The sequence below is a fragment of the Humulus lupulus genome, chromosome 9 (assembly GCF_963169125.1).
Source record: "Humulus lupulus chromosome 9, drHumLupu1.1, whole genome shotgun sequence".
Lineage (NCBI taxonomy): Eukaryota > Viridiplantae > Streptophyta > Magnoliopsida > Rosales > Cannabaceae > Humulus > Humulus lupulus.
This window is the reverse complement of record NC_084801.1, coordinates 147,953,776-147,964,754: the sequence shown is the minus strand read 5'-3', so window position 1 is coordinate 147,964,754 and position 10,979 is coordinate 147,953,776. Positions and strand designations below refer to the sequence as shown.

Here is a 10,979-nt window from a genome sequence, read left to right as displayed (position 1 = left end):
TTTCAACTGAACCATGATTTACTACTAAAAATAATAAAAATTAAACTAAAATAAAAAAGCATGATAAAAATACGACAATGTTCCTCCCTCACACATAATATAAGCATTGTCCTTAAAGCATAATAAATAAAAATTAATGCAAAATAAAAAGATAAGGGTAAGAAAAACTCCCTCAAGTTTGCTTTGTTTAACATCGTTAGCTCGACTGAACGTTGCTCTCACTCTTCTATATATTATGGCTCAAAAAGTGGAGTCACCTCATCTTCTTTTTTTTTCAAATGACTCATAATATGGCTTGAGTCGTTGTCCATTCATTGTAAATGCCTTCCCCATTTTTATACTTGAAATCTCAATCGATCCATTTGGGGAGATAATAGTCACCACACATGGACCCATCCACCTAGAGCGTAGATTTCTTGGAAATAACTTAACACGAGAATGATACAATAATACTTTCTGACCAACCATAAATGATTTCCGAGAGATCCTTTTATCATGGAAGGCCTTGGTCTTCTCCTTGTATATTTTTGAACTATCATAAGCATCATTCCTTATTTCTTCAAGCTCTTGCAATTGTAATTTCTTTTGTTGTCCAGCGGCATCCATCTCCGTGTTACATTGTTTGACTACCCACCAAGCCTCATGTTCTAACTCTACTAGAAGATGGCATGGCTTACCATAAACCAAACGAAACAGTGACATGCCAATGGATGTCTTATAAGCAATTCGATAAGCCCAAAATGCATCATTAAGTCGTGAAATCTAATCCTTCCTATTTGTATTTACTATATTTTCTAGAATGGATTTCACTTCTCTGTTTGAAATCTCTACCTGACCATTAGCTTGTGGATGATAAGATTCGTCACCTTGTGAGTGATACTGTAACATTGAAATAAAGCCTCCATAAGCTTGCTGCAAAAGTGAGTTCCTCTATCACTTATCATAGCTTTCGGTGTTCTGAATCTCCTAAAGATATGAGATTTAACAAAATCAACCACGATTTTAAAGTTTTCCACTCTAGTAGCTATTGCCTCCACCCATTTGGAAACATATTCTACCGCAAGTAAGATGTATTCATAACCCGAAGATGGTGGAAAGGGCCCCATAAAGTCAATACCCTATACATAAAAAATCTCTATAATAAGAATTGGTACTTGGGGTATTTGATTCTTCGATGTTATATTCTCAACCCGTTGGCATCAATCACAAGACTTACAAAACACATAAGCGTCTTTGAAGATGGTAGGCCAATATTATCCACTATCAATGACTTTTTGAGTTGTCCTTTTAGGTCCAAAGTGGCCTCCACAAGCATATGAGTGAGAAAATGCTAGAATAGAATGAAATTCAGCATCGGGAACACATCTTCTAATTACTTGATCAACATAATGCTTCCATAGATAAGGCTCATTCCATACATATTGCTTTACATCATGCTTAAGCTTGTTTCGTTGTGCTTGTGTAAAGTCTTCTGGTAGCTGTTTAGTAGCAAGGAAATTAACGATATCTACATACCAAGGAGGAACATCTATTAATGCTAATAATTATTCATCTGGAAATTTTTCATTCAAGGCAGTTGTTCTTCTTCATTAATAAGTCTAATCAAATGATCTGCTACCAAATTTTCAGCACCTCTCTTATCCTTAATTAAATCAGATTCTTGTAATATTAAAATCCATCGAATAAGATGAGGTTTAGCATCTTTCTTTGCAAGAAAATAATTTAAAGAAGAATGATCTGAGTATACAATAACCTTAATTCAAATCAAGTAAGATCGAAACTTTTCCAAAGCAAAAGTGACTACTAAGAGCTCTTTTTCAGTGGTAATATTATTAATTTGAGCATCATTAAGAGTATGAGAGTCATAATAAATAGCATGAGAAACATTACCAACTTGCTACCCAAGGAAAGCTCCTATCGCATAATCACTTACATCGCACATAATCTCAAATGGTAACTCCCAATTAGGTGGTTGAATTACTGGAGCTGAAATCAATGTATCTTTCAACCTGTTGAAGGCCACTAAACACTTTTCATCAAACTTGAATACCACATCTTTTTGTAGAAGATTGCATAGAGGTGTGGCTATTTTAGAAAAAACCTTGATTAATCTTCGATAAAATCCCGCATGACCAAGGAAATATCTCACCTCTCCCATGCTAGTAGGAGGTGGTAAAGAACGAATAAGGTTAATCTTGGCTTTATCAACCTCAATACTTTTCACTGAAATTACATGGCCCAAAACTATACCTTGATTCACCATAAAGTGACATTTTCCCCAATTGAGCACAATGTTAGTTTCAATACAACACTGAAGCACAAGTGTAAGGTTATGATGACACTTATCAAATGAATCACCATAGACACTAAAATCATCCATAAAAACCTATATGATGTTCGCAATGAAATCTGAAAAGATACTAACCATACATCGTTGAAAAGTAGTAGGAGCATTACATATCCCAAATAACATATGGCGAAAGGCAAAGGTATCGAAGGGGCATGTGAAAGTATGAAAAACGCCCTATACTACGATCTTTGAAAATGATGACAACTTGATAATTTATTTATAAAATTATCATAATTTGAAAAAGAAAAAAAAAAGGTTCAATGGGGCCTTATCAATTCATGCAATATGTGTTGAGAATATATGGCTTTATACTTTGCAAATAAACAATTAATAATGGGAATAGTTCAATATTTGAAACCCTTAATGCTAAGCAAGAACCTTTTTCAAAGTATGAATATTAATCTTGATAATCAAAGAAACATGTTCATGATATAAATGTCAATCTTGAAAAATAAGAAACTAAATGAATAAATAATGATAAGATGAACTTAGAAATATTTAATCATCAATACTACCATTGGAAACACAATAGAGTAACATAAAACAAAGTTAGGGTTAGATAGTGTGGATGCTCAATATTTAGCGCCCGTAAAAGATCCAAGACGCACCTAGGCGCGAGGCCCCGCCTCGCTCGGCCATGCCCAGGCGCGAGGCCCCGCCTCGCTCTCAGGACACCCACGCGAGGCCATGTCTGCATAGTTACCAACTCGGCATCACGCCTCGGCCACGCGAGGCCCGTCATCGCCCAGCCTCGGCCACACGAGGCCCAGCATCCAAGCATCTTGCAAGCGCGGCCCGTGCCCAGGCGCGAGGCCCGTCATCACCCAGCCTCGGCCACGCGAGGCCCAGCGTCCAAGCACCTCGCAAGCGAGGCCCGTCTCGTGCACAGCCTCGGCCACGCGAGGCCCAATGTCCCAGCGCCTCGCAAGCGCGGCCCGTGCCCAGGCGCGAGGCCCGTCATCACCCAGCCTCGCCCACGTGAGGCCCAACAACCTTTAGGTGTAAGGCCATGCGCGCATGATGTCAGGGTTCAAGGTGGCCCACAAGAGACAAAAAAAATACGAACAAGGTACCTCTAAAGAGGTACGCACATGCCTACAAGGATCATGGGACAGGCCTGACACCTGTACCCGACAAGTAGTGGCGGTTGGGAATAGTACGAGGAGTGGCTACACCACCACCACGTCTCTGACACCCGTACAAGACAAGTAATGGAGTCATGACCAAGTACAAAAGCTGAGGTGCTCCCACGAACTCTGAACATGTACCAGAGCCGACACCACTACCCCTGGAGACACTCTCCTGTTAGTGTACTCGTGTACCTTCTAGACCACCATGTACCCAGGGCCATTAGAGCCCCCTATAAAATGAACTCTAACCCCACCTGAAAGGGGGTTGAAAAATTGACTGTGGCAAGTGCACCATAGTTAATGAAAAACTGATTTCACCATTGTTCTTCTGCAATTGTTCTTAGAGTTGATACTTGAATTTCTAAGGCTTTTTCTATTGATAATCTTGATCTTGCAATTCTTTCCAACTTAACTTAGTTGACGAGTTCTCACCGTCAACAGTTTGGCGCTGTCTGTGGGAACTTAAGTTCCAAGCTTCTGTTCTACCATTACTTCCAGCAAGAAGAAATTCCAAGACGTTCAAAGCGACTCAGGGAGCCACGAGAGGTGGAGGTCCACCTTACCGGAGTCCAGCTGAAGGCCTCCATGAAGGAACCCCCTCCACCCAGAGAGGTGGAGCCCCCAAGGGACCCTGAGATTCACGAGGATGATAGAGAGGCCTCGTCACCGGGTGTCCCGCCTGTAGAGAGTCCTCCAAGAGCACCACCGGGAAATGCTAATGAGTTCCCGCTCCCTAGACCACCCCAAGTACCGAACTCCGGCCGGCAGGACCCGGGCCCCTCTACGCGCAGGCACGATAAGCATCCCCGGGTCCATTCCGTGAGCTCGAAATATCGATTCTATGAAGAAGAAATACGTGAGCTCCACCGTAAGAACCAAAGGTTGGAGACCACCCTGGAGAATATGCAAGAGGTGCTGAATGGCCTATTGCAGGGTAAGTCAAGCGTGACCTTGCCCAAGAGAAAAGAGAAAGGTCGTGAGGGGGCAGAGACCACAGTTCCAGTAGACGATGGGAGGACCCGACACTCCACCAACAACACCCCCCAAACGAAGCAACGCGAACATCCTGAGCCACCGAAGCAGGCCCAGAAGCCAGAGCTGAAGACCAACGCGGCCCATCGCAACGAGGACGAGGTCACCTCTAAGAGAGCACCCTCAGATTTACGGGAGGAGCTCAACAAAAAGAGGGCGGGTAAAAGGACCACGCCCCCTATGGCGCCTCGAGAGGGCAAGGGAAAGGCGGATCTTAACCCGTCCGCTTTGAGGGACTCTCTAAGCAAGAGGAGCCGAGACCTGGACACAGAAATGAGGAGCCTGCGAAGCAAGATCGTCACCGCCTCTGGCGGTCAGGCTTTTGAGGAAGAGTTCGACCATGAGTCGCCCTTCGTGAGGGAGATTCAGGCCATCCGGCTCCCCGCCAACTTTAAAGAGCCCCACATGACCCCCTACGAAGGAAGCACGGATCCAAAATACCATCTAGATACATTCAACGACTTGATGAAGCTGAGGGGAATTGGCAGCGGGGCGAGATGTCATTGCTTCGCCGTCACCTTGAAAGGGCCCGCATACAAGTGGTTTAAAAGACTTAGACCGGGGTCCATCAGATCTTGGCAATAGCTTTCTGATGAGTTCCTCCAGCAGCACCACGCCGTGCGCGACTACACGATGCCAGGCACTAGCCTCGCAAATGTGAAGCAGGGAGAAAACAAGAGCCTGAAGAGCTATATTCATAGGTTCAATATGGAGGCAGCTAAAGTAGGGAGCCTAACCCGCCGAGAGCTGAAAATGGCCATCACAGCTGGAGTACGCCCAGGCAGCAAGTTATGGGATAACATGCTCAAGAGGGAGGTCACAGACTTGGATGATTTCTATGAGCGGGCACAAAAATACATTCGCGTGGAGGATGGTCACGAGAACCTCAAAGCCAGAAAGGGCCCATCGCCCCCGAAACCTTCAGCCCAAGGAGACTCGAGTGATGCAAAGACGAAGGGGGTTTATGAGGGAACAAGAGGCGATCGACCCCGGAAGCATCAACGCTCTGAGGAGCGCCTACAGGGCCCCTACACCTTTTACACTGACCTCACCCATGCGAGGGAGCATATTTTCGTTGCGAACGAAAACCAGGTCCCTTTCAAAAGGCCCCCGCCAATGAAAAAAGACCGGTCCAAAAGAGACCCCAGCAGGTATTGCCAGTATCACAAAGATGTCGGCCACATCACCGCGGAATGTAACCATTTGAAGGTGGAAATCGAGGAGCTCATTTGCAGGGGATACTTGGGCAGGTACGTGCGCAAGGAGAGCCAGAGGCCAGAAGAAGGAGCGTCCCCGCCGCGGGCGCGGGAGGTGGCCCCAGAAATACAGGGAGAGGTTAGGACTATATTTGGGGGACCAGGATTCGAAGGCAATTCAAGGAAGGGGCGAGACAAGTACGCCAAGGAGGCCAGACGAAGTCCACCACCTTGCATTTTAAGTTTGGAGCAACGCCCCTCGAAGAGCTTCAAGGGCGAGAATGACTCGATAACTTTCACTGAAGAAGATGCGCAGGGGGTGCATTTCCCACATAATGACCCCCTGGTGCTAACTGTCCAGCTTGCTAACATGAGGGTGCATCGGGTCTTGGTGGATAATGGGAGCTCTGTGGACGTCTTGTATCGACCTGCACTGGAAAAGATGGGATTGAGCCTCCGCCACCTAAAGCCTTGCACTACATATTTGTATGGGTTTACGGGAGATTCAATGCAGCCCCTGGGGGCAATCGAATTAGCCCTCACCATGGGGGAGCAACCCAGGCAAACCACCGTAATGGCTAACTTTGTTGTGGTGGATTGCACCTTAGCCTTCAATGCGATATTAGGGAGACCCTCTATGAGAGAATTGAAGGCGATAACTTCTGTATATCACCTGGCTATGAAATTCCCAACCCCCGGGGGAGTAGCATGCGTGAAAGGGGAGTAGAAGGAGGCGAGGCAATGCTATAACATGTCCCTCCGCACAGCCACCAAACCGTCCGTACCGATGGAAATGGTTGTGTATGAAGGAGCGACCCACACAAATTGGACCCACACAAGTTGGACGCACGAGTTACGGATCATCTCGAGAAGTGCTACTAGCGAGGCTTCGACACTCAGTGCAAAAAGAACATGTGTTTAATTTGTTCCTTGTTGTTTTAGCTTAATTAAGTAAGAATCAAAGGGGCTACCTAGATAACCTCCTAGTTAGATGTAACCCTTTTATTTACAAGGTTGGTTGTAAACCACATGCTATGAATGAAACTGTTTGCAACTTCATGTGTCACTTTTCTTCGCTACGCGGGCATCAGCCAAAGTGCCTACCGAAATAAATTTCACCAAACACTTGGGGGGCAGGACAGGACCCAAAAACATGCAGCTAGCAAGGGGAACCTAAAAAGGACTCCTAAAAATGACCCTCTAACGGAGGATCCTAAAAAGGACCCATTGCCCTCCTAAAAAGGAGGATCCTAAAAAGGGCCCTCTAACAGGGGATCTTAAAAAAAAGGGCCCTCTATTAGGAAGACCCTAAAAACGACCCCCTATCAGGAGGACCCTAAAAAGGGCCCTCCATCAGGAGGAAGTGGCCCGTGAAGATAAATCAAGCAACAAGTAGGAGAATCCAAAGAAGGACCCCTTGCACCAAGATCCTAAAAAGGACCCTATGCACCAGGAGGATCCTAAAAAAGGCCCTCCATCAGGAGGACCCCAAAAGGGACCATGACCCTAAAAAGGACCCTTTAACGGGAGGTCCTAGAAGGACCCCTTATATCGGGGCCTTAGGCGAAGTCCTTAAATACAGAAAACAGGGAGAGGACCTTGCAAGGCATCCCTTGGGTTCACAAGGATTAGCTACCCTTGTGAACATCAAGGAGGCCAAAAGGTCTTACGAAAGAAAAATATATAGTGACAACACTAATAAGTCTAGAGCGGCCACCAAGCTGTCTAGCCAAAAAGGGTCCTAAAAGAGACCCTTGCAAAAATAGTACTATGAATAACGACGAGAGGGATGCTTCTCGCAAAAAAATAATAAGCACGCGCAAGAATATATAAAAGGATAGCTAGGACCCAAGGGGTCAAAATATCCTTATAAGAGTAATCAAGAGGCACCAAAAGAGGTCCTAGTGAACCCTTTCACATGGGCTCCAAAGGACCTCCAGCCTGGTAAATAAAAGAGGGGAACCAACCAAACCCCATCATACAGGCTCAAAAGGGCCTCAAATGCAGTAGAATAAGAGATAAATAGCAACACATGTATATATACATTGAAAAAGAAAGTTTTGAAGATAGTACAAGAGTTACAAAAGAAAAGTAGTAGTGATAATGATATTACAAAGTCAAAGAAAACAAAAGAGCGTACACCCATGGTGGGCTAGCTAACAAAAGTTATGAAATGACTACTTTAGGGCCTCCTACCGTGGGCGCTCCACATGGCCGCTCGAGCGACGGCATGCTCACCAAAAGAAGAGAAATCAAAATTGGGATCCTGCCTCCACACGTGGTAAAGGGCGCGGTCTATGGACCTGTACTCAATGGCAGTCTTTTTCGCCTCCAAGGAAGCATTTCTCTCATGCAACGTAGCGACATTGGTCCTAGCAGCCTGGAGTTCGGTCCTGGTAGCCTCGACTTCGGCCCTTGCAGTCTGGAGTTCGACCCTGATAGACTCGACTTCAGCCTCTAAATAAGTAACCCTTTCCTGCGACACTGTCACGATATCCTTGGTCGCCAGGAGTTCGCTCTTCAGGCTGGCAACTTGGTCCTTCAGCTCCTTGGCCTTGGCAATCGCCTCTAGCTTCCTTCTCGATGAGGTGGCAAGTTCGGCCCGAACCTTCTTTAGCTTAGACTGGGTTTTCTCAAGCTCTTTCTCGAGCTCTTAGACCCGATCTGTAAGGCAGTCCCTCTCAGCAGTAGACGCGAAGAGATTGCTAGACGAGTCGGCAAACTGTAGAGCCACGGTATAAGCCTGCACAAGAAAGTTAACGACATCAACAATAAGTAACAAAAAGAAAAATGCATGTACATCTATACATAATAATGCTGACGCGAGGTGCAGGAACTCACCCAGGCCATGGTGCGCCTTAGGGTTTCCCCTAGGTCCGTCTGGGCAACGTTCCCAAGACCGTTCCAGTCAGATACGGGGAGGCCCGAGGCAAGTTGGATGTATCGCTGCCCATAAGACGTCGCCATCCGAGTCACCCAGGGCTCCCCATCCACACCAGTGGCACCTGGTTGGGTGAGGACGGACGACCCGCTCGCCGAAACAGGAGGGGGCGCGGTGAAAGTGGAAAACTGAGGATCTGGTAGATCAGAGGGAGGCTCCGGAAGGTCGGCAAAATAAGTCCCCGATGGTCCAGGGTTGAGAGGAGCCTGAGTGAAGGCGTCATAGCCCTTAAGGTCAGGGAAAACATAACACCCCGGAACGCCCTGCTGGTCTTGAGAATGAGGGGCTATTTCCGGATCATAGGAGGCACATGGAGGGCATCCCCCAGGAGATGGAGGCAGCTGGTGAGATCCCCCGTGGTCAAGGGGGGCTTCCTCCAGCTCTTCCTCATCCTCATCGTCATCCGGGCAAGGCTCGGCCAAGGCCCCCTTCATCTTCGTGGACCCAGAGATGGTCCACAGCAACTTGGGGTCCGAGACAGGGGACAATTTATAGCGGTTCAGATTCTTCACGGTGAATAGGCACACCACCTTTTTCATAGCGGGGTCAGCGCTGAGGAACGTTCTCATGACTCTCACTTCCGACCTGACAACTATGGGTTCAGCGAATTACTCTGCATAATACACGCCATGGTCGATATGAACGTAAGTCATGAAACAATAAGTTGTAAGAAAGTAAAAGAGAGAAAGTGATGCTCAGGGTACTTACTGATAGTGGCCCGAAAGTCCTCGCGGACAGAGAGGGGGCCTTCCACGAAGAAAAATTCCTGCTTCCAGGACCCCGGGTTGGACACCGAGCCCTCTATCAAAGTGGCCTCGTTGTTGGCTTTTTGTAAATAGTAAAAGCCCTTGGACTTGGGAAGGGGCATGAGGTTGTAGAGGAAATGCACCTCCGTCGCCGTAGGAGCGCGTTTAAACAGCTTCGTAAATGCAACGAAAAGGCAGCTTAAAGTCAGCTAGCCATTGGGAGCTAGCTGAAGTGGGGCAAGGTCGAAGTAGTTGAGGAGCGCTATAAAGAACGGGTGTAACGGGATGGTACCACCCGCCTTCAGGATGTGCTCGCTGAGGGCCACGAAGCCGGGCCTAGGACTGTCAGCCCAACATGTCTCCTGAGGAACATATAATGCGTACTCCGGAGGGACGCGATAGTGATCCACGATGTCCATCAATTTGTTTTCAGACACACGCGACACCAGTTCGGTTGCCAGTAAAGGAGCATCATCCGGTTCATTGGAAGTCACTAGTCGTCGTGCCCTCGGCATATCTGCAAAATCAAAAGAAAAATGTGAGGAAGAGACAGAACACTTGACCCTCCATTTTTTCCTCCTAGCAAGAGTCTTCCATCGGGGGAGCGACTGCGGGAGCGCTAAGCTAGGGAAAACTGAGATTAAGGGCTGAGGAGAAGTGGTAGTGGCCCCATGGCAGTCATAAGGCAAGGATGGGCTGGAGGGCTCAGGCGGAAGGTGTCCCTACATAAATTCCAACTCCCTCTGCAATTCTAAAAGGGTCATCCTAAGGCTCGCTACGTGGTCACTAAGGTCTGGGGGGAAAGGTGCTCCGTCTCCTCTCAACACCGAGTCAATTTCGCTCTCCACCACCAAAATTTTACGCCTAAGTTCAACCATGTACTCAAGATGGCGGATACGGGCCTGCCTCAAGGAGTCATAGTCCTGGTAAGGGCTTTCCTCAGGGGACACGGAGTCTGAGGACAGGTCAATAAATTCAACTCCCGGAGGTATGTTAGACGGGCCGTCACTGGCCATGAGACCTCGTCCCGAAAGCAAAAAGGGGTTCACGTATAAATGAGGGGATGGCTACAAAACACAAAGGAATAGGCTTAATACCTCTAGATGCAAACGCCATAAATGACCCAGTACAGAGTATAAAAAAAAAAAGGGGCATGCAACTGGGCAGACTCACTGCGAGCTCAGGCCATGATACCCCATCCCGAGTAACGCTAATTTGGACCCGACAAAAACCAGGGAAAAAGAGAATATACCTCAAGATGTAGAAATTTGAGGCTGTCGAGGCCAAAAAAGGAGGTCGAGGGCCAAAAGCACCAAATGGTCGAAAATACACGTCTGCAAAAATAGGAAAAAAGGATGTGTTAGCCTCCAAATAGACATACCAAGAAATTAGCTCATATGTAAAAAAAAAAAAATGAAATGAAAAAAAAAAATGAAGGAAAATATGGCAAAAGTGAGGTGGTGGGGGATTGAACCCCTTACCTCTTGAAAGGAGTAAGGGTCTAGATACCACTAAGCTAAGGAAGTAAGGTGTAAATAATGAGCCTTGCATGAGGACCTATTTATAAGAATCAAGGAGAATAGT

The 10,979-nt window shown here is 46.7% G+C and overlaps 1 protein-coding gene across 1 annotated transcript; it reads right to left on the bottom strand.

Annotated features, from left to right (window-relative positions):
* Positions 1-258: 258 nt before the first annotated feature.
* LOC133800154 (uncharacterized) lies at positions 259-8,558 on the bottom strand. Its single transcript, XM_062238115.1, has 6 exons — positions 8,550-8,558; positions 8,368-8,451; positions 1,934-2,386; positions 1,377-1,478; positions 832-879; positions 259-714 (listed from the first exon to the last, which is right to left on the bottom strand). Exons 1-6 carry the CDS (start codon positions 8,556-8,558, stop codon positions 259-261), a joined length of 1,152 nt encoding a protein of 383 aa, XP_062094099.1.
* Between the last annotated feature and the right edge of the window lie 2,421 nt (positions 8,559-10,979).

Bases quoted from the DNA above. Each gene is read 5' to 3' on its own strand.
- LOC133800154 (XM_062238115.1), bottom strand. The intron at 2,387-8,367 runs GTCTAAGAGCTC...AACATCATATAG, and splicing joins GGGACTGCCTTACAGATCGG to GTTTTTATGGATGATTTTAG. The intron at 880-1,376 runs GTAATTAGAAGA...TCAATGTTACAG, and splicing joins GGAAGCATTATGTTGATCAA to TATCACTCACAAGGTGACGA.